This window comes from Jaculus jaculus, chromosome 7 (assembly GCF_020740685.1).
Source record: "Jaculus jaculus isolate mJacJac1 chromosome 7, mJacJac1.mat.Y.cur, whole genome shotgun sequence".
Classification (NCBI taxonomy): Eukaryota; Metazoa; Chordata; class Mammalia; order Rodentia; family Dipodidae; genus Jaculus; species Jaculus jaculus.
The window spans coordinates 107450462-107474414 of record NC_059108.1 but is presented as its reverse complement, the minus strand read 5'-3'; the positions used below and the strand labels follow the sequence as shown (position 1 = coordinate 107474414).

General features: G+C 41.6%; 1 protein-coding gene across 4 annotated transcripts in view; it reads left to right on the top strand.

The window, feature by feature from the left end:
* Positions 1–23953, top strand: part of Fermt2 (FERM domain containing kindlin 2) — a 79863-nt gene that overhangs the window by 30159 nt on the left and 25751 nt on the right. For all 4 annotated transcript variants that reach the window (XM_045154784.1, XM_004649192.2, XM_004649191.2 and 1 more), the window contains exons 3-4: positions 8051–8284; positions 23206–23340. In XM_045154784.1, the coding sequence (XP_045010719.1) occupies positions 8051–8284; positions 23206–23340 (369 nt within the window). The remainder of the gene's footprint in view (positions 1–8050; positions 8285–23205; positions 23341–23953) is intronic.

Genomic DNA, 23953 nt, shown 5'->3' with positions numbered 1-23953 from the left:
GAACCTAACACACAAGAAAAATCTCCTATTCACTTAACCAAAACACTGCTTGCCAATTTTACTTATTTATCTATAGATACCCATTTCTTTTTGAAGCTATTCTATATAATGCTTTTCAATCTTTTGCGGGGGGGGGGGCGGTTCTAGGTAGGGTCTTACTCTAGCCCAGGCTGACCTAGACTTCACTGTGTAGTTTCAGGGTATCCTTGAACTCATAGCAATCTTCCTACCTCTGCCTCCCGGGTGCTGGGGTTAAAGGCATGTGCCACCATGCCTGGCATAATTTTCAATCTTTAAAGAAATTCTTACATGTATGTTGTTATCTAAAATCTATTCTTGCTCAGTGGTTAAGGCACTTGCCTGCAAAGCCTAAGGACCAGAGTTCAGTTCCCCAGTATCCATTTAAAGTCAGATGCACACGGTGGCACATGCTTCTGGAGTTGGTGTGCAGTGGCCAGAGACCCTGACATGCCCATTCTTTCTATCTGCCTCTTTCTTGCTGTCTCTCAAATAAGTAAATAAATTATATATTAAAATATTGATTTTTTTGAGGTAGGGTTTTGTTGTAGCCCAGGTTGACCTGGAATTTACTGTGTAGTCTTAGGATGGCCTCGAACTCATAGCAATCCATCTACCCCTTGCCTCCCGAGTGCTGGGGTTAAAGGCATGTGCCACCACATCCAGTTAAATAAAAATATTTTTAAAAATTTATTGTATACATAGTTTGTTACATGTAGTCACATAATATGTTTAATTCAATACAGTAGAAACAAACCGCTGTAATATACTGAATAACAAGTGCTTTCAAGAGCTATTGCATTGAAATGGACTACTTTAAATTCACACACATACACGTACAGTTGTGCAGTTAGGTGCTTTGGATGTGCAGCAGGCTCTTATGCTTGCCTGGACAATTGCTTCTCAATTGTGCCTTTTTCCCACTCTCAGGATTATGGTCCAGATATAACATTTGGTTTTGTTTCTTTAAAAAATATATATTCATTTATTTGCAAGCAGAGAGAAGAGAGTGTGAGTATGGCCATGCCAGGGCCTCTAGCCACTGCACATGAACTCCAGACATATGCCGCTTTGCGCATCTGGCTTTACATGGGTACTGGGGAAGTGAATCTGGGTTGTTAGGCTTTGCAGGCAAGAGCCTTAACTACTGAGCCATCTCTCTAGCCCACATTGTGTCTGATTTCTAATGAGTAGAGTAGATACATTCTTTTGTATCTACTCTTTAACTCTTTGTAGGATGATATGGAAATACTACTAAGTGTTGAACTTTACAATAACATCCTAATCACTTTAAAAAGTGCTTTAAATAAGCTGGGTGTGGTGGTGCATGCCTTTAATCCCAGTATTTGGGAGGCACAGGTAGGAGGATCGCGTGAGTTCGAGGCCACCCTGAGAATGCAGAGTGAATTCCAGGTCAGACTGGGCTAGAGTGAGACCCTACCTCAAAACAACAACAACAAAAGTGCTTATAATAGCTTTCCCTTCTGTAAAACAAAACTAAAACTAATTCTTGGACTTACCATTCCCTTTCTGTCAGTCTCTCACCTATGAATTCTGCTTTCCATTATAGCTGAATATCCAGGAAAAGGTATTGTATTCCTTATGTCTGCTTCCTCAACACCCAGCCATTGTTCAAATGCTCATCATTTCTCATCTCCCGTTGACTTCTTGTAGTCTCTTGGCTTCATTCCTGCACGCTGTTGTTACCACAGTTTTTCAAAACTTATCAGGGATGATTTTGAAACCCAAGTCACTCAGTTTAAAACCTGTTGCCACACAAACTAGCCTTGATATTCATGACTTCGTCGTGGCTGACACTACCTACATGAGACCTGCCTAATAGGAGGAAAAAGATGACACCAAAGCAGAAGTGAGAGACTAGTTAGAAAGACGATGGGACGCAGTGGAAAGGGAGTTCAGGAGAATAAAAGGAAGGGTGATGGGAGGGGAATTATGATCATGGCATATTGTGTCTATTTATGGAAATTGTCAATAATATGTTTAAAAAAATAGCCAGGGTGTGGTAGCACACACCTTTAATCCCAATTTAGAGACTGAGGTAGGAAGATTGCCATGAGTTCAAGGCCAGCATGAGACTACATAGTGAAGTCCCAGTCAGCCTGGGTTGGAGTGAGACCTTTCCTCCAAAAAAAAAGGTTTAAAAAATGAAATAAGGGCTGGAGAGATGGCTTAGTGGTTAAGGCATTTGCCTGCAAAGCCAAGGGATCTCAGCTCAGTGCTCCAGGACCCATGTAAGCCAGATGCACAGGGTGTCGCACGCATCTGGAGTTCATTTGCAGTGGCTGGAGGCCCTGGTGTACCCATTCTCTCTCCCTCTTTCTCAAATACATAAAATATATTTTAAAAATAAAAAATTAAATTAAAAAAAATTCCAGGGTTGGGAAGATGGCTCAGTGAATAAAACTCTGCAAGTGCAAGTACCTGACTTCAGATCCTGCAGAACCCGTGTAAAAGCTGGACACTGGTGAGTGTCTAATCCCACTGCTCCTGTGGTGAGAAGGGAGGTGGAGACAGGAGAGTCTCTCACCAGCCAGCTAGCCTGGTGAGCTCAGGGGGAGCACAGTGAGGAGGAGAGGCCCTGCTTCAAACATGGCGGAAGGCAAGGACCACTATCTTACTTGTCCTCCGACTGCTGTGCTCACACTCCACACTCTCATCATGAATACATGCACACCTCACACCCACTTACACACACGCAGAATAATTCCGTGCTGGGGGCAGAGCTCAGTGTTAAAGTGCTTGTCACTCATGAGGCCGAGTTCAGATCCCCAGCACTCATGTAAAGGTCATGCGGGTGGAGTATTGTGAGCACTAGGGAAGTGGAGACGGGTGGATCCAAGCGCTTACTGGCTAGATAGCCTAGCTGAATCGATGAGTTTAGTGGTGAGACCTTGTCCAAAAAAAAAAAAAAGTTTCCAGACCCTCACCCAGAGATTTAAGAGGTATCTGTTGTCAAGGCGGTAGGATAAGAAATACTAGCCGGGTGGCACACACCTTTAATCCCAGCACTCAGGAGGCAGAGGTAGGAGGATTGCCATGAGTTCAAGGCCACCCTGAGACTCCATAGTGAATTCCAGGTCAGCCTGAGCTAGAGTGAGACCCTACCTCAAAAAAACAAACAACAACAACAAAATGCTAGCCTTTATCCTGCCACAAACACGTCCACACACACACCAGACAGCTGTCAACAAACCAAAATATGCCCATTTTGTAGAAAGGTCCAGCATCAGTATTTTTCAAAAGCTGATGAGGAAATTCTAATGCCAGTCAGGCTCATACTCAGGCTAGTCTCAACATCTTTCTACAGCCCACAAGACTCCTTCCTGCCTGCTCACTCACCACCTCCTCTTCTAGTGATTTTGCCCTCCTTGGAAGACCCCTGAGCCTTGCTTGACTCTCACTGTCTGGAGCACTGGAACAGGGTCTACCTGCACGCCACCTAACAGGCTTACTGGTCGGTATTCTATAGTAAGTAGTGATTGGCTGACTGCGCTGGTAGCATGCTAACATTTTTTTAAGAATGTTACCAGAACTTAAATTACTTGAACATGTCAAGGATCTACAGTCTCTCCTCCACCTACCTTCTGTTTTCTTTTGTTGTTGTTGTTTGTTTTTCAAGGTAGGGTTTCACTCTAGCCCAACCTGAGCTGGAATTCACTATGTAGTCTCAGGCTGGCCTCACACTCATGGTGATCCTCCTACCTCTGCCTCCCGAGTGCTGGGATCAAAGATGTACGCCACCACGCCTGGTCTAACACTATTTTCTGTTTGCTGTCAGAACAGTTGCTTTTGTGTTCTTGTTTTTTTTCCTATTGGTCTCAGCATTACTGATACTTCTGAATGTTTTCTGGCATCCTACTTTTGTTTTTAATGTATTTTTTCTTACATATATTTATTGTTTTCTGATTGGTCTTAATAGTATTGTCAGTCAGTAAGAGAGCGTCTTTCCTTCAGTGGTGTTCAGGCTTTGGACCACATACCTTTGTCCGTGTTTGTTCTTGCTAGGTGTAGGTGTGTTCTTGGGTGAAAAACCAAGGTAGAACTTACATTGACTAGGAGGGTCAGGTTTTAAAGGGAAAGTGATCCTTTTGTGGTTCATGAGCATGCTGATTGAGTTTTCATGCCATTTTGTAATATGCATCTGATAGAGGAGGGGAAACAAAAGGGCAGGATGGGCACCAACGAAGGTTTTTGTTTCTGAGGTCAGAACTTTGAAGCATGATGGTAAAAAGTTGAGATTTCATTGCATCATTACATGACTATAAGTCCAGTATACTTTGCTTACAGAAGGAAAGTCTGTCTGTGAAGCCAATCAGTGCTGTCTTTTGGGCATTGAGAGCCATAGGGTCTGGTCTCTGAGGGCTGCTTTGATGTACTGCAGAAACACTCATGCTATCAGGACAGATCAGTGAAGTCAAAACTCTTTGTGGACATTCAGATGTGATGCTTAGGTGAAAATTATATAATGCTCTTCTTTTGAGCTCCCCTATTTAAAAACATGAAAGCTGGGCTGGAGAGATTGCTTAGCAGTTAAGGAGCTTGTCTGCAAAGCCAAAGGACCCAGGTTCAATTCCCCAGGACCCATGTAAGCAAAATGCACAAGGTGGCACACACATCTGGAGTTCTTTTGCAGCAGCTGGAGGCCGTGGTACACGCATTCTCATTCTTTCTCTCATAAAAATTATATATATATATGAAAGGCATTCTTAGTTCCCATTCCATTAAATGACAGGCAGAAGGTGAATGTGCATTTGGTTTTTGGGCTATTCATAGTTTGCCAACCCTTAGCTTTACTATGATGTCATCTATTGATATAGTTTTGACTTGAAAAGTCCTGTTTTGTGGTTGGTGGCAAGATGCCTCTGTCAAAATTGAAATCTAACTTATTTCAAAGAGTTCCTTATCAGGTTAGTGGTTTTGCTCCTCTTTAACACTTGATTGCATTTTAAGCATTGCCTCTGGCCTTCTACTACTTCGTAAATTAGCATTTGTTTCAAGCTTATAACAGGTGCTGTGGAGCTGCCCCAGCCCCATTTCACCTGCAGCTGTGGTGGACAGATTCCTAATGTGCAGGTGGCATCTTTTCCTCAAGCACAGGGATGTCTGAGCTTCTGTGCAGAGTCCACGGCCACTAGCCCTGTGTGAGTGCAGCCAGGAGCCGCCAGGAATTTACTGGCCCCTGGGAGCAGCACTTACCCAAGGAAGTAGAGAAACAGCAGCCTTTTCTCATTCCTTAGTGGATCTACTCCAAGGCCTGCTCTGCCTGAGTCTTCAGGACTCCAGTTGTCCACAGCAGTTAATGAGCTATTAATTATTTTTTTTCTCTTCTTAATTATCTCACCCTCCTGTCCAGTGTGTGTCCTGGGATTTCCCCTCCCAAGTAAGCTACTTTACCTCCACTGCTCTTTGGGGGAACCCAAGTAAGCGATCCAGGCCTCTTGGACTCAGACTGACTTATTACTGTTAGTGTTCCCTCTTACCTTCTTTGCTCATTAGACGTGCATGAAGTCATTTCCTTAATGGTGACATTGACACTAGCAGAAGAGCTAGCAGACGTGACCAGGTGAATGTACCAAAGGACATACTATATCTTCATCTATCAGCAGTTCAGTTCAGCTGAGCCTTACTCAGTTATCATCACTCTTTGGCAATTTCCTGTTTCTCACTTGGTTCTCTGTTCCTGAAAAGTATCATACATGGCTAATTACTTCATTATGTATAAAAGACCCCAGCTTTGGCTGGTTACTATTAACTAGGTCAAAATTTGTTCATTCTGAAAGTTATTTGGCAAATTCTATGCTAGAAAATAAAATGCAAGGGTGCCACCTACATATCACAAGTTAATGGGAAGTTGCAAAATAGTATCTGCATGTATGTCTGCAGCCAAACTTCTAATAACATAATTGGACTTTATCAAAACAAAACAAATATTGAAATTATGATCGTTTTATTAAAGTACTTGCTGATGAAAACACTTCTTTTTGTTTTGTTTTTTGTTTTTCAAGGTAGGGTCTTGCTGTAGCTCAGGCTGACCTAGAATTCACTATGGAGTCTTAGGCTGGCTTTGAACTCAGTGATCCTCCTACCTCAGCTTGTGCTGGGATCAAAAGTATACAACACCACACCTGGCTTATAACTACATTTCTAATATTTTAATGCCTAAGGAATTGAAAGTTTTTCTCCTTGTGATATGTTTCTTCCATGAATTCAATTCTATCGAATAAGATTTACCATTATAGAAAGCATTTCTAGGCACATAATTAAAGTGGAAATTTGATTGATTTTTTTTTTTTTACTTAATAGGAGACCAAGTTCTATGTTAACATGCATTTTTAAGTATCTTAAATTGATTAGCTCTTTTTGAAGATATTATGTTAAAATGAGCTTTATATCAGAAGTATAGTGGTCGTGATAATTTATATTTGAAGGAAATTTATTCACCAAGGGTTTCTTTTTGTTGCTGACATGGCAATGCTTTTTTGTTTCCTTGGAAAACTTGACTTTGTCCTTTCTTTTTTAAATTTTTTGGCTTTTTGAGGTAGGGTCTCACTCTGGCCCAGACTGACCTGGAATTCACTATAGAGTCTCAGGGTGGCCTCGAACTCACGGCAATCCTCCTACCTCTGCCTCCCGAGTGGCTGGGATTAAAGGCGTGCGCCACCACGCCCAGCTCAACTTCTTCCTTTCTTTATTTCATCCTTTTTTTCTGGGGGGGGGGGACTCAAGTTTTACATATAACTGACCCAAAAGGTCTTTATTTTTACTTACTATAATACTGATTGAAATAAGACTCTGTATTTTATTGCTACAGGTTTATTGTTATTCATATCACTTCATTTATCCAACTCTTTTTTGTCAACTTTTTAAAATAATTTTTTTTAACATTTTTATTTATTTGAGAGAAATAAACAGAGAGAGTGAGTGAGCAAGCATAGGAGTGCCAGGACTTCCAGCCACTGCAAACGAACTCCAGACACATGCGCGCACCACCTTGCGCATCTGGTTTATGTGGATCTTGGGGAATTGAACCAAGGTCCTTTGGCTTTGCAGGCAAGTGCCCTAACCACTAAGCCATCTCTCCAGCCTTTAATTTTTATTAGAGAGAGAGGGAGGGAGAGTGAGAGAGAATGAGTGTGCCAGGGCCTCTAGCCATTGCAAACAAATTCCAGATGCATGTGTCACCTGGTGCATCTGGCTTATGTGGGACCTGGAGAATCAAACCTGGGTCCTTCAACCTTGCAGGCAAGTGCCTTAATTGCTAAGCCATCTCTCCAGCCCCCAATTTACTCAAATCTTGTTTTGATTACATTCCTTCCAATATTTGGTTTCAGTTAGGTTAACTTCATGAAGCTATTGAAATGTTTGACAGACATTAAAGTTTTCTATTAGACTTGTGCCAAAATATATTGAAGAAAAAACTTTGGCAGTATGACTCCAAGTTACCTTGCTTGGGATACTTTTGGAAAGCCTGTTTGGGATACAGGGTTTTATTGGTATTTTGGTATAAAAAGCTGCTGATGGGTGTTGTCTGGAAGTTCTTTTGTTCACCTAGAATGTTGGGTTTTGTTGTTTTGGTTCCCTATCTTGTGTTTTCCTGCCCTTAACACATTTCTGTACCCTCACAAAGAATAGCATTTTTACATATTTTGTCATCAGAATACTAATGTCTGTTCTTCAAAGCTGAGCTTAGAATCTACCACTTTTCATTAATCCCTCCTGTTCTAGCCCCCCCCCCCCCCGCCCCGGTTCTGTTTGTCATCCACTTGTCCCTGTTTGTCTTTGATTTAAGCATTATTATTTACCCTGAGTATTTTGCCTGGCCTACCATGTGTACTGGGATTTAAAGGCACAGAATGTATTTTCTCAGCTGGCTTTTGTATTCTTTTGTACATGACAGGTATTTGTTGTCTATTTTTCCTACGTACCCAAATTGGTTTTCTATGTTTAGTTTCTCTCCAGGTGATCTTGGTGATTTTTAAATGTTTTTCTTATTTCTTGTTTGTTTTTATAGATGTAAAAAAGGATTGGTCAGATCATGCTCTCTGGTGGGAAAAGAAGAGAACTTGGCTGCTTAAGACACATTGGACCTTGGATAAATATGGTATTCAGGCGGATGCCAAGCTTCAGTTTACACCCCAGCACAAACTGCTCCGCCTGCAACTTCCCAACATGAAGTATGTGAAGGTGAAAGTGAATTTCTCTGACAGAGTCTTCAAAGCCGTTTCAGACATCTGTAAGACCTTCAGTAAGTGTTAAACCCTTCAGTAAATTGCGAGTTTGGGGTGTGCATTTGACTGACATTTAGCTTATCCTCAGGGATACGGATTGGGATAAACTGTGTGCATATGTATTTGATGTGTATACTTTAATATATACATAAATTTTTTTTTTAATTTTTGAATTTTTGAGGTAGGGTCTCACTCTAACATAAGCTGACCTGGAGTTCACTGTGGAGTCTTAGGGTGGCCTTGAACTCATGGTGATCCTCCTATCTCTGCTTCCCTAGTGCTGGGATTAAGGGCGTGCACTGCTACCATGCCCTGCTTGTTACTTATATTTTTATATTAAAGGTAAATATCGAGTTAAGGTACAACAGTAAGAATCTAGTGGATTTTATTCCTGACTAAAATTATATCATATTTATATTTTGGTACAAGAGAGAGGAAGAAGTAGATAGAGAATGGGCACACCAAGGCCTCTAGCCACTGCAAATGAACTCCAGACCCATGAGCTACCTTGTACATTTGGTTATGTGGGTCCTGGGAAATCGAACCTAGGTCATTAGGCTTTGCACAAGTACCTTAACCACTAAGTCAACCACTAAAGCCATCTCTCCAGCCCTCTTTGTTTAGCAAATTATTTATATATTTATTTGAGAGGGATGGAGGGAGAAGCAGATAGAGAACAGGCACTTATGATGGTTTATGTAACACAGACTTGGCCTTAGACTCATGGCTATCCTTTTGCCTCAGCTTCTCAAGTGCTGGGTTCTATGTGGCGTCATGCCTGGTTCATCATCATCCCTGGCTCATGACATTTCTGCTGCCTTCTACCCCAGCCTTTGCTTTTAAACCCTTGTAGATAAATATTCTTTGTGTGTGGTTTTGGGAAAAGGTAAAAATAAATCCACAGGCTCAGTATGCTTATTTAACAAAAAAACCCCAAGAAAAATTTTCTTTAAATAAAAGATTATATTCGGGCTGGAGAGGTGGCTTAGCAGTTAAGGCACTTTCCTGCAAAGCCTAAGGAACCACATTCGAATCTCCAAGTCCATGTAAGCCAGATGCACAAGGTGATACAAGTTCTGAAGGTCAAACATATACACAGGATGGTGCACGTGTCTAGAATTCAATTGCAGTGGATAGAGGCCCTGGCATGCCAATTCTCTCTCTCTCACTTTTACACTCTCTGATGAAAAATATATATATACATGGGAGCTGGAGACATGGCTTAGTGGCAAAGCCAAAGCACCCACGTTCGATTCCCCAGGACCCACGTAAACCAGATGCACAAAGTTGCACATGCACCTGGAGTTTTTTTTTTTTTTGCAGTAGTTGGAGGCCCTGGTGTGCCCTTTCTCCCTCCCTCCCTCCCTTCCTCTCTTCCTCTCTTTTTGTCTCTCTCTCCTTTTTCTCTCTCAGCTGCCTCTCTCAAAAACAAAAACATAAAATAAAATAAAATTTTTTAAAAAGTGCCAGACATGGTGGCTCATGTCTTTAATCCCAGCACTCAGGAGGTAGAGGTAGGAGAATTGCAGTGAGTTCAAGGCCACCTGGAACTACATGGTGAATTCCAGGTCAGCCTGGGCTAGAGTAAAACCCTACCTCAAAACACAAAACAAAATTATATTCCCTAAGAACACTACTTTTGTACCTCAGTTTCTTAGTTCCTCCCATAGTTTTTAAGATAAATGCACAATACAATATTTATGTAATCCATTTAGACTAGATTCTTTTGATACATTGATTTTTTTTTCAACATTGGCAAACAGATGTCATTGTTCTATAGGATTTTTTAAATATTTTATTTTTATTTATTTATTTGAGAGAGAGAGAATGGGTACACCAGGGCCTCCAGCCACTGCAAACATACTCCAGATGCTTGCACCATGTTGTGCATCTGGCTTACGTGGGACTTGGGGAATCAAACCAAGGTCCTTTGGTTTTATAGGCAAGTGCCTTAACTGCTAAGCTCTCTCTTCAGCCCTATCGTATTTTTTTATAAATCTGTTTAAGAACACTGGTTTGTGTAGGATTTTATAAATGCCAATCTTTATTATTGAGCCTTAAAGAAGCATAAGTTAAATAGTATTATATTTTGTTATGCCAATTTGAAGTTTTTCTGTGTCCTAGTCTTCTAGGTATGCTGTAGTATAATTTTTTTATTTTAAAAATATTTTTATTTTTATTTTTGAGAGACAGAGAGAAAGAGAATGGGTGTGACAGGGCCTTTCAGCTGCTGTGAACGAATTCCAGATGTGTGCACCCCCTTGTGTACATATGTGACATTACACACTTGTGTCACTGTGCATCTGGCTACGTGGGACCTGGAGATTTGAACATGCGTTCTTAGGCTTTGCAGGCAAGTATCTTAACTGCTAAGCCATATCTCTAGCCCAATTTTTAATTTTTATAAGAGAGAGAGAATTGGTACACCATGGCCTCCAGCTACTACAATTGAACTCCAGATGTATGCACCACCTTGTACACATGTCATCTTGTACATCTGTTTTTGTGGGTTCTGGAGAGTTGAACCTGGGTCCTTAGACTTCTTAGGCAAGTGTCTGTTATAACCACTAAGCCATCTCTAGCCCATAAGTCTTATTAACCTCAGTCTTATAATTTAGATGCCTAAATTCACTATCTTAATTCATTCCTTTTGTTTTGTTTTGTTTTGTTTTTTGTTTGTCAAGGTAGGGTCTCACTCTAGCCTAGGCTGACCTAGAATTCACTATGTCGTCTCAGGGTGGCCTTGAACTTATGACGATCCATCTACCTCTGCCTCTGAAGTGCTGGGATTAAAGGCATGCACCACCATGCCTGGCTTTGTTTAATTCCTTCTTTTTTTTAACTGAACTTTTTGTTTGTTTTTATTTATTTACTTGAGAGCGACAAAAAGAGAGAGAATGGGCACGCTAGGGCCTCCAGTCACTGCAAACGATCTTCAGACGAGTGCGCCCCCTTGTGCATCTGGCTAACGTGGGTCCTGGGGAATCGAGCCTTGAACCGGGGTCCTTAGGCTTCACAGGCAAGCACTTAACCACTAAACCATCTCTCCAGCTCGCTTAACTCCTTCTTGATACAAGAAGAGAATAAAGCAGTACATTCTAATTTTTTATTATTATTATTTGAGAGAGAGAGAGAATTGGTGCACCAGGGCCTCAGCCTCTGAAATTGAGCTCCAGGTGCCTGCGCCACCTAGTGGGCATGTGCAATCTTGCACTGGCCTCACCTTTGCGTTTGCGTGTCTAGCTTACATGGCATCTGGAGAGAAGAACATGTCTCCTTAGGCTTTGAGGCAAGTGCCTTGCCCGCTAATCCATCTCTCCAGCCCCATTGTAAATTTTTGTATCAGTGAAATAATAACTTACATATGAATAGTTGGATTTAGTTTTTGTCATCATTGAAATAAAATAAAAACCTCTTATTCATATTTCATGTGCAGGCAGTGGCCTGTGAAGTCTAGTATGAGGTTGCCTTCCTTTAGAAACGTAAGAAATCATGCATGTTTCACCTCCACTAAGCTGCTAATCATATTTATAAGAAGTTGTAATCAAGATTACCTACAGGGACTAGAGAGATGGCTCAGCACTTGAAGGCACTTGCCTGCAAAGCTCTGAGGCCTGGGTTTGATTTCCCAGTATCCTCATAAACCCAGACACACGAAGTGGTGCATACATCTAGAGTTCGATTGCCTTTGGAAGAGTCAAGAGGTCTAGCATGCCCATTCTCTCTGTGTATATCTCTCTCTTTCTCTTAATCTCTTTCTCATGTTCTCTGCTTGAAAAGAAATAAAGAAAAAAAATTTATAAAAAAAAAAAACCAATTACCTACAGAACTTTTATTAACATGCTGGGCCACTGAGACTACCTGGGTGACAGGATCCCCAAGATAGGAGCAACTGACCTTGCTCTAGCTGTTTGAGTAAAGGGCTTCACCAACCTATGACTGAAAGGTGGCAGTGTCGTTGTGTTAGTTACATTGACAGCTGGCTTGTGAGCTGGACAGGAAATGACCTAAGGACAAAAAGCGCAATGGATGACTCATGTACTGCAGCAATTCTCAAGACCCAAGGGGACATACCAGAAACATTTCGAAGACTTTGCAAGTGACACATACTTGGTTTCCCCTCTCTCTCATGGCTAGGCAGTGACTGGAGAGTTGTGACAGAGTGTGTTGCATCTCTTAAACATGACTCACTTTATATCCTCGGTACTTTGTGGATTAGATTTTGCACTGACTACTAGCATGATTTATGTAGGGAGAACAGTCGGGGAAAAGAGATTGATTGATTGATCGATAACCTGCACCCTGTCCCGACTTACTTTTATAGAAAGGTGAAAGCTTAGAGGTGTGATTTACCGATCTCATGTGCTTCTCTACTTAGATTGACAATCAAGATTAATCATCGCTTTAAGTCTGTCACATGTTAAGTCTTGTTTGCTTAAAAAGTGGAAGGAGTGTTGGCTACATCTTTAATCCCAGCACTGCTGAGGCTGAGGTAGGAGGATTGCTGTGAGGCCAGCCTGGCTAGTGTTAGAGGGGTTGAGAGTAGGGAAGCCCCTCCGGGCTCTGGATGGGCTTAGAACTCTCCAAGCCAGTGGCTGTAGTTCTTGTCTTGTGATTAACAAAGAATTATTAAGCATATACACAAAGAAGAGTTGGTTATGAAAGAGTAGAAGTAAAGTAAAAAAGCCTCAAACTGGGAGAGGGCCCCAAATGAGAAATTGTGCATGGCAATGTAAGTTAGGCATCCAGTTGGGATGAGCCTCATTCCCAAGTTCAAATGTATATGTGGGGACCTGACTAGTTAGAGCGCCAGGGAGGAGAGCACAGACTCAGAAAGAGCCCACCAATGGGGGAAGCCCCTGAAAAGACTTCCTAGAAAGGCAGCTGTTCTTCACCTCCATATTGAATCACACCACTCGTCCCTTCAGTCTCGCCAGGGTAGGTAGGCATCTGTGTCCCCCATGCCTGTGTCTGTAACTACCTGCCAAAGAGCACTAACTGCTCCTAATCTCTATCATGAGTGTGAGACCTGACTTCACAAAAAAATGTAAAAATTTGTATTTTTTTTGAAAGTTTCAATTAGACATGTACGACTAGTGAAGTCTGTGCCAGTATTAAAAAATAAAAATATATAGTTATAAGATAATGATTAATTTGTGTTAATTAGATAAACAGGGTTCAAAAGGTACAGATGAAATATTTTCTGAGTTTTTGAATGTACTCAGCCATAGTAATAAGTGCTGATGCCTGGGACACCATGCCTGCATTTGAGAATAAGGGATTTAGCAAGACCAACAGAAACTGGTGGGCATAGCCACGTGGGTCTAGAAATCCAATTCTTAAATTTCCAGAGCTCACAAAAACAAACAAACAAACAATCAAAAAACCACCAAGCTCTGGGATCAGTGAGAGATTCAGGCTCAAAAGCAAGGCGACGGAGTAGAAAACACATGGGTGCCACATGGGCACAGACACATGCACATACAACACTGCAGACACACACCACCTCCCACCACACACAATTACACATACATGCCAAAAAAAAATTTTAAGGAAAAATGTTCTTCACAAAATGCCCTGTAAAGTATAGCATAAAACAAAAAGATGGTGCCAGTATTTCTAGTAATGACATTTAAATGGCCAACAAGCAAACAAAAGAAATGCACCCTTCAGTAGCTTAACTGGTAGAGGGAGAACTGTAGACTTATCAGAAAACCAAATGAAGTCCCATGTACTTGTCAACATTTTTTGAGTTTTTTATTTAAGCATGGGCTAGTATGTATTAAAAAAATATTTTTATAGAGCTGGTTTTGTCTTCAAATACTCCTTTAACCTGCTTTTGTCATGGAATGTCTTTATTTCTCCATCTATTTGAATGGATAACTTTGCAGGATAAAGTAAACTTGGTTGACAGTTGTTATCTTTCAGAACTTGGAATATATCACTCCAAACCCTTCTGGCTTTAAAAGTTTGTGTTGAATAATCTGCTGTAATCCTGATGGGCTTGCTTTTGTAGGTAACTTGATTTTTCTCTCTAACTGCTTTCAATATTTTTTCTTTGGTGTGTGTGTTTGGAAGTTTGATTATAATATGGCGAGGAGAGGTTCTTTCTGGGTTTTGTCTGGCTGGGGTTCTAAAGGCTTCCTGTATCTGCATTGGCACCTCTTTCCCAATTTGGGGGAAATTTTCTTCTATGATTTTGTTGAGGACGCCTACTATGCCTTTGGAGTGGAATTCTTCTACTATGCCCTGAATTCTTATATTTGATCTTTTCATAGTGTCCCTAATATCTTGAAATTCCCACTCATACTTTTCTATAAGTTTGTCTTTCTCTTTGTTGGACTGCATTAGGTCTGCCACCTGGTCTTCTAGCTTAGATATTCTGTCCTCTCTCTCATCCATCCTACTGGTGAGATTTTCTATAGAGTTTTTTATTTCATTAACTGTATTCTTCATTGCTAGTAATTCTGACTGGTTTTTCTTTATTATTTCTATTTCCTTATTTATGTCTTGTATTGCCCTCTTTATTTCATGAAATTGGTGTCCTGCATCTTCTTTGATTCCTTTGATTTCCTCTTTGATTTCTTCTTTGATTGTTTTGATGTGTTCTTTGACCTCTTTGAACATATTTATAATCATTCTTTTGAACTCTTTCTCAGGCATTTCCTCTAACTCTTTCTCACTGGAGGACATTTCTGATGCATTAATACTTTTAGGTGGATTTATATCGTCTTGCTTTTTAGTGTTTCTTATGTTATAACGTATATATTTTTGCATCTTGGATTAAGTTAATGCTTGGATTTTCTAGCTAGCTGTGTATTCTTAGCTGTATCAATTGATTTGATGTAATATATTTTCAGGGTAGGAGCTTAAGGTGTTAGGTGTGGCTCTTAAGACTCTCAGAGTATCTACAAAGATGTTCTTAGGGGTTGAGTTTCCCTGCTATAGGAGTATTCAAGCAGGCTGAGTGGAATAAAATACAGGTAGATTCTAAAATTTAACTAAACACTGTACACATTCAATCAAAAACAGCCCCGAGTATGTATGCAAGAGTAGTTATTATAACGACCAGATCCTCTATCAACAAAGAGGTTAAGATTTCTGGTCTGTTGAGGGATCCCAGTCAGCTTGCAACCAAGTGAGACCCTTCCCTGGTGCAATCCCAGTTACCTTGGATGATTTTGGTCTCAGTCAAGTTGCTGCCTGGGTCGTCGGGCTGCTGTTCTGATTTCTGGAGCTGGGCACTGGCTTTTCCTGCGGGGCAAACCAAGCCGCTGCTGCTGCCTCTGCTGCTGCTGTAGCTGCCACTGCTGAAGCCACCACTGCTGCTGAAGCTGCTGCTGCTGTGTCCACTGCCGCTGCTCCCCCTGAAGCTGCTGCTGCCGAGTCTGCCGCTGCTGCCACTCCTGGGTCTGCTGCTGCTGGGGCCGCTGTTACCGGTGCTGGAGCCGCTGATGTTGCTGCCGAACTCTGCTCCTGCTTGGGTCCCGCTGTCAGCCCAAGTTGGCGTGGCCGGGTCCCGGGCCGCTGCTCTGTTCGCCGGAGCTGGGCTCAGGCGGTGGGGGAGGGGAGGGAGCCACAGCTGCTCCGGTTCTCTCACTGCTCCAAGCGTTCTTCTACCTCGCGGTCTGCTCCTCCGCTGCGCACTGCCGCTCTCCCCTCACGTTTCCCCAGTTGCAGAGAGCGCGGTGTGAGTGTAAGCGCCCGCACCTGGCTTTTCCTGCGGCTGTAGCCGAGTCTGGTGGCTTTCTGGTGCACCGCGGCCACAGCGGTTGGCTGAGCTGCCGGAGCCGCTTTTCCCGCCTGTGCAGGCTCTGGATGCTCTGGAACTCTTCTACTTCTCCGTTGCTGCTTCAATTTCCTGTACACCTCACTTTTTAGTAAAAGTGTGTATTTTGCTGAGTTTTTTTGGTCTTTTTTCCCCCTAGGCTGCTTTGGCGTGGTACCTACGCCGCCATCTTAACCGGAAGTCCAAAATATTTTTATAGAGATAGGAGGTTTGCCATGAGTTCAAGGCCAGTCTGGGACTACACAGTGAGTTCTAAGTCAGCCTGGGCTAAAGTGAGACCCTGCCTTAAAAAAGAAAAATCATACACACACACACACATACACATATATATCACATATATATGATACATATATATACACACACACACATATTTAAAGTCCTTTATGGTTTTCAATAATTTTTATGTGGAAATTAATTCTCAGTTTTCTAGATTTCTTCAAGTTAAAGAGTGGAAATGTATATGAATAACCAACAAAACACAAGAGTAAATACACATCATTACTAATCAAAGAAATGTAGATTAAAACAAGAAAAAGTTTATTTTTTCCAGATAAGCAGAGCGAGCCTAGGTTAGCAGTGAACTCCTATAGTTCCAGCACTAGAGTTAGAGGAGCAGGAGCTCAGGGTCATCTCTAGCTACATAGTGAACTAAAGGTCAGCCTTGACTATGTGAGACTCTATCCAAAAAATACATACATCTCTCTTAAGCGGAGTGTGGTGGCGCACACCTTTAATCCTGGCACTTGGGGAGGCAGAGGTAGGAGAATCACTGTGAGTTCAAGGCTACCTTTTTTATTAAAAATATTTTTTGTTCATTTTTATTTATTTATTTATTTGAGAGTGACAGACACAGGGAGAAAGACAGATAGAGGGAGAGAGAGAGAATGGGCACGCCAGGGCTTCCAGCCACTGCAAATGAACTCCAGATGCATGCGCCCCCTATGCATCTGGCTAATGTGGGACCTGGGGAACCGAGCCTCGAACCGGGGTCCTTAGGTTTCACAGGCAAGCGCTTAACCGCTAAGTCATCTCTCCAGCCCTCAAGGCTACCTTGAGATTACATAGTGAATTCAATGTCAGCCTGAGCTAGACCAAGACCCTACCTCAAAAAAATATATGTGTGTGTGTGTGTGTACATATATATGTATATTCTTAATTCTTCTAAAAAGTAGTATACATGAGAGATGGCTTAGCGATTAAGGCATTTGCCTGCAAAGCCAAAGGATCCCAGTTTGCTTCTCCAGGACCCACATAAACCAGGTGCACAAGGTGACACATGCATCTGAAGTTTGTTTACAGTGGCTAGAGGCTGTGGCACACCCATTCTCTGTCTTTCTCCTCCCACCTCCCCCTTGCAAATAAATAAAATAAATGAAGTTTTTTTTTAAAAAAAAAGTCGCATACATGCTTAGCTGGGTCCACTTATGCTTTAAAGTTCTAATATCTTCTAGTAGTTCTATGATGAACTAAGAAATATGGTATAGAAGCCAGGCATGGTGGCGCACGCCTTTAATCCTAGCACTTGGGAGACAGAGGTAGGATCACCATGAGTTCAAGGCCACCCTGAGACTACATAGTGAATTCCAGGTCAGCCTGAGCTAGAGTGAGACCTTACCTCAAAAAACCAAAAAAAAAAAAGGTATAAAGATGAATATAGGTGTTTATAATAGTTTCAGTACTAAAGAGAAATGGTTAGATTACATTTACACAGCATGTTGCAGTCATGTTCGCATTGCTGGCAGAAATCACCTGACCAAGAGCAGCTTATGGAGGAAAAAGGGTTTATTTTGGCTTACAGGCTCAATGGGAAAGATCATGATGACAGGGGAAAATGATGGCATGAGCAGAGGATGGACATCACCTCCTGGCCAACATCAGGAGGACAAGAGTTAACAGGATAGTGTGTCAAACACTGACAAGGGGACACTGGCCATAATACCCACAAGCCCACCCCCAACAATACATTCCCTCCAGGAGGCATTAATTCCCAAATCTCCCCCAGCTGGGAACCTAGCATTCAGAACACTTAAGTTTGTGGGGACACCTGAATCAAACGCCACACAGCAGAATATTATGCTTACATTAAAATCATGTATTTAGTCATGTTTCATATAAGAAATTATAGATGACTCATTTATACTTTGGTTATTTTCTAATTTTTAACTATGACTTTATATATTTTTGCAGTAGAGAAAAACATTGTAAGACTCCCCATTTTGGTTTCACTTTCTTTTTTTTTAATTTTTTTGTTGTTGTTCATTTTTATTTATTTATGTGAGAGTGACAGAGAGAGGAAGATAGAGAGACAGAGAAAGAATGGGCGCACCAGGGCCTCCAGCCACTGTAAACGAACTCCAGACGCATGCGCCCTCTTGTGCATCTGGCTAACGTGGGTCCTGGGGAATTGAGCCTTGAACTTGGGTCCTTAGGCTTCACAGGCAAGCGCTTAACCGCTAAGCCATCTCTCCAGCCCTGGTTTCACTTTCTAAGATTTCAGTTCCTCTGATCAAACAGAGTCCTAAAATATTACATGGAAAATTACAAAATGTGACAGTTTATGTTTTAAATTGTACCTTATTCTAAGTAGTTCTCAGTAGTATAATGAAATCTTGACTTACCCCACTAATGATGTCAGTCATCTTTTGCTCAGTGTGTCCATGGTGCACATGAACACTGCTTGCCCTTAGTCACCTGCTCGCCATCATGGTTGTCAGATCAACTGTTACACTGTGTTAAGTAATCCTTATTTTATTTAGTAGTGGCCTCAAGGTGCAAGAGAAGTGATGCTGGCAGCTTGGATGTGCCAAAGGCAAGCCTGAAAGTGCTTCCTTAACTTCCATCTCAGCTTATCAAAAGAACAATCAGTGCAGACATGGGGAGCTACATTCACATAATTCCCCCGCCCCCTGGTTTTTCAAGGCAGGGTCTAACTGTAGCCCAGGCTGACCTGGAATTCACTCTGTAATGTCAGGCTGGCCTAGAACTCACAGTGATCCACCTCAACCTCCCAAGTGCTGGGATTATAGGTGTGTGTCACCACACTCAGTTACATTCACATAATTAAGTAAGTACTGTTTTAGTATTAGTATTGTACTGTTTTAGTATTAGTTGATATTTAATCTCTTACTGCACCTAACTCAGAAGTTTAACTTTATCACATGTGTGTATGTACAGGCAAAAAAAATAGTACTGGTTTGTTACTGTCTATATGGACAGAGGAAACTCCCATCATATCTGAGACTTATAGACAACTATTCTCACTTAATTCTTACAGTGCCCTCCTGGGATACTATTATGACTATCCAGACAGGCTGTGTAGCTTGCCCAAATTCACACAGCTAATCTGTAGGCGGATCTAAGGTTTGAATTCAGGTAATATGGCCATATTGCCTACTGGAAATTGTGCCTCTCAGCCCTGCTTAGTGTGGTAGATCTTAGTCTCAAGTTTCCTACAAAAAGCTTCCTGAATTCATAATAGTGGGTCAGATGCAGTGGATACCGTGAGCTCCTGAAGCTAATAACCTGCCATTTGCAAGAGAGGGTCCCGTCATCTAGCAGGGAGCCGCCCTGCAGTGCAGCTATGCGGTGGTGGGCAGCGTGTCCTCTGCGCCCCACGTGCGGCCCATGGCGCAGACCTAGTGCTGCTGCTTTCTGCTGCTCCTCTTTTCTCTTTTCTTTTGGTGTGATCTTCCTCTTTGTATTCTATTTTTGTTTGTTTGTTCAAGGTAGAGTCTCGCTGTAGCCCAGGCTGACCTGGAACTCACTCACTCTGTAGTTCCAGGCTGGCCTTGAATTCACAGCGATCCTCCTACCTCTGCTTCCTGGGTGCCGGGATTAAAGATGCGCACCACCACACCAGCACCCACTCTTGTGTTTTATTTTTTTAAATTACCTTAATTGTTACATAATTTATGCAAACCTTTGTGTGCCCATTTAAAGTATAAAAATTGAGAGTTTGTTATTTGGTTTGCTTTTTTTTTAAATTTTTTTTTGTTGTTCATTTTTTATTTATTTATTTGAGAGCGACCGACACAGAGAGAAAGACAGATAGAGGGAGAGAGAGAGAACGGGTGCGCCAGGGCTTCCAGCCTCTGCAAACGAACTCCAGACGCGTGCGCCCCCTTGTGCATCTGGCTAACGTGGGACCTGGGGAACCAAGCCTCAAACCAGGGTCCTTAGGCTTCACAGGCAAGCACTTAACCGCTAAGCCATCTCTCCAGCCCTGATTTGCTTTTTTTAATAAACAAGGTTTCACTATAGCCCAGGCTGTCCTGGAACTCACTATGTAGCCAGGCTGGCCTTGCATTGCCATATTCCCACCTCAGCACTCCAAGTACTTGGAATGACAATTTGAGTTTTGGCAAATATTTATACCTATGAAATTACCACAGTCCTCAAATTTTATCATCTTTCTCTTCTCTATTACCATAGGTTTGTTTTTATTTGTATTCTCTGCAGTTTTCTGAATCAAATCGCATCAAATCATTCACTTTCCCTTTCCCACCTAATATGTTAAGAGGACTTTAGATTTGTTCATTTTATGTGTCTGTAGGTTTTTTTTTTTTTAAAAAAGTCTTTTTAGCCGGGCATGGTGGCACACGCCTTTAATCCTAGCACCTGGGAGACAGAGGTAGGAGGATTACTGTGATTTTGAGGCCACCCTGAGACTACATAGTGAATTACAGGTCAGCCTGGGCTAGAGTGAAACCCTACCTCAAAAAAAAAAAAAAAAAAAAAGATATTTTAAATTTTTATTTGCTGAGGGAGAGAATGGGTGCCCCTGCCTCATGCTACTGCAAGCAATCTCCAGACCCATGCACCACTTTGTGCATCTGAATTTATGTGGGTACCAAGGAATTAAACCCTGGCCAACAGGCTTTGCGAGCAAGTGTCTAACCACTGAGCAATCTCCCCAGCCTCAGGTTTACTTTTTACTGATGAGCTGTGTTCTATGGGTAGAATTTCCATTGATTCTAACTGTCACTTTCTTGTTTAACCATTTAGGTTACTTCCAATTTGGGCTTTTATGAATGTACTTTTTCTTGGAAAAATAGCTAGCATGAGTTGTATGGAAGATGTATGCTTGATTTAAACTGTTTTTTAAATTTTTTTAAATTTATTTGAGAGCGACAGACAGAGAAAGAGGCAGATAGAGAAAGGCAGAGAATGGGTGCGCCAGGACCTCCAGCCACTGCAGACGAACTCCAGACGCATGCGCCCCCTTGTGTATCTAGCTAACTTGGGTCCTGGGGAATCAAGCCTCGAACCAAGCTGTGGCTTGGATGAAGTACAAGTAGTTTATCTCCTTTGGTCTCACTAGCTTCTGGGGGGAATAAAAAAGAACAGATTCTCTGATGGAGAAGGAAGTCAGCATAGTTTAAATGGGACAAACATTATTTACTTAGGTAGAATTTGACATATGTAACCCCTCTTTTAGCCAAAGACTAATGGGAGCTTGACACTGGAGAATATAATCTTTTGTCTCCATAGGATTCTGATTTGGTTCCCAATTCTAGATAGGGGTTCCTTTACACTGAGCAGATCTCTTAGCCAGTCAGAAAGCTAGGTTACCTACTGAGGCTGTGAGCCTCTATTGCACTGGCGTGTACATCATATCAACCTGTTTGCTTCTGGGTAGCTTAGACCTATTGCTTTTTAAGATAGGGTCTCACTCTAGCCTAGACTGACCTAGAGCTCATTCTGTACCCAGGCTGGCCTCAAACTCAATGATCCTCCTACCTCAGCCCCCTGAGTATGCTGGGATTAAAGGCATGCACCATCACACTCAGCTCAAAGGCACGTTTTAAAAGTTCGTTTTGGGTATATTCTATCTAAGAAATAATCTGCTGTTTTCTTATAGTTTTACTGTTTTGGCTATTAGATATAGGGCTAAAATCCATATAGAATTAATTTTCAGTTAAATCTTAGTTATTCTTACCAACTGTGAATCTTTCATTGTTCAGCAATATTTATTAAAAAGATTTTCCGGGTACCTTTGCCAAAAAAAAAAAAAAATGGACTACCTACTTCTAGGGCCTTTTGGGGCCCTTTGTTTTATTATTCCACTTATCTTTATATGTTACTTAGCCAATAACTTTGCTGTCTCTACTGACTGCTATTGCCTTATGATGTATTGGCATCGATTACTATAAATCATCCAGCTTTATTCTTTTCGAAGATTGTTTTGTCTCTCAAAGATTGTTGTTGCAGTTAGCTTCAAGTTGCTGCCACAAAGCACCTGACCAAAGCAGCTTATGAGAGGAAAGGCTTTATTTTGACTTACAGACTCGAGGGGAAGCTCCATGATGGCAGAGGAAAACGATGGCATGAGCAGAGGGTGGACATCACCACCTGGCCAACATCACCTCCAGAAGGCTTCAGTTCCTAAATTGCCACCAGCTGGGGACATAGCATTCAGAACACATAAGTTTATGGGGGATACCTGAATCAAATAATTACAATTATGTTCATTTTTAGAAAAACTGCAACTTCTTTATCAATGTGCATGAAAAAAATTGGTAAAAGTTTGGATCTATTCTCAGCTCAGTTTGGGGAGAACTGATTTCTTACTATTTAGGAACATGGTGTGATATGTAATGTGTAAGAAGTACATGTTACCTTTATTTTATTATTATAAATAAATATAGACATTTATTTATATTTAATTTTATTTAACCATTTTGCCACTTCAGACTCAAATGACAGTAGATACAGCGGATAAAAAGAACAAAACACACACACAATTTGCAGCCATTTACTACGTAGCAGAAAAGCTTGGGTCAATTAAGTTGAGATTTACAAATGTGAAAGTAGTTATATTCACATCATGTACCATATCTACTGTGTGACAATAGAGTGATGAACACTCTCATGTAATACAAATATCAGTAAAAATGAGTGTTTATAAGGGTTCACTTAGCTCTCCTTGAAGTTGTTGAATCTATTAGGAAACAGCGAATTAACCTTGCTGTTGGTAGATGTTGTTTTCAGTGTTGGGATGGAACCTAGGGCCTCGAGCAGGCTAGGCAAACATGCTACCACTGTACTTTTTTTTAAACATGCTGTGTGTCACGCTTCCATATTGACAGAATTCAAACTTGCACATCACAGAAGAAAGTTTATTTGTTTTCATCTGTTTATTCTTAACAGATATCAGACATCCCGAAGAGCTTTCTCTTTTGAAAAAACCCAGAGATCCAACAAAGAAGAAAAAGAAAAAGTTAGATGACCAGTCTGAAGATGAGACACTTGAATTAGAAGGGCCTCTTATCACTCCTGGATCAGGTGAGACCTGCTGGCTAGGCAAAGGGCTAGAAGTGAAGGTGCTGTGTGCCTTTTGCTGAGGGAAAATGGACTGTACAGGCAAGGAGAATGGCCAGGGTTTTTGATGATGGACTCTCCTGTGGCCTTGTCCTTTCCTAGCCATGGGGCCATCACCATGTCACATGGCTTCTGTTGTGTGTAGGTCATCATGTCCAATGTGGCTAGTAGAATTGATGAAGAGCAAGCCTAGTTCTCTTGTTGAGAGAATAGTTCCATAATTGGACTCAGTTCCTGGTTTATAGAAATTGGAAGCTTTTGATAGGTAGTCTGAAAATTACTGTTCAGTTAATACATCATTACCTAAAACCTTACTGAAGTTACTCAAAACTTTCTCTCTGTGTGTTCCTTTGCCTCTACATTTTCGTATGTGTATGTGTGTATGGTGTATGTGCATTTTGTGCATGTGTGTACATGTATGCATGACCCTGTGTGCATACAGAGGCCAGAATTCATCATAGGCTATCTTCCTCAATTGCTCTCTACCCCATTCTTTGAGGCAGGGTCTCTCACTACGCCTAGAGCTCACCAGTTTGGCTAGACTAGTGAGCCACTAGAGCAGGTGAGTCCCAGGGAT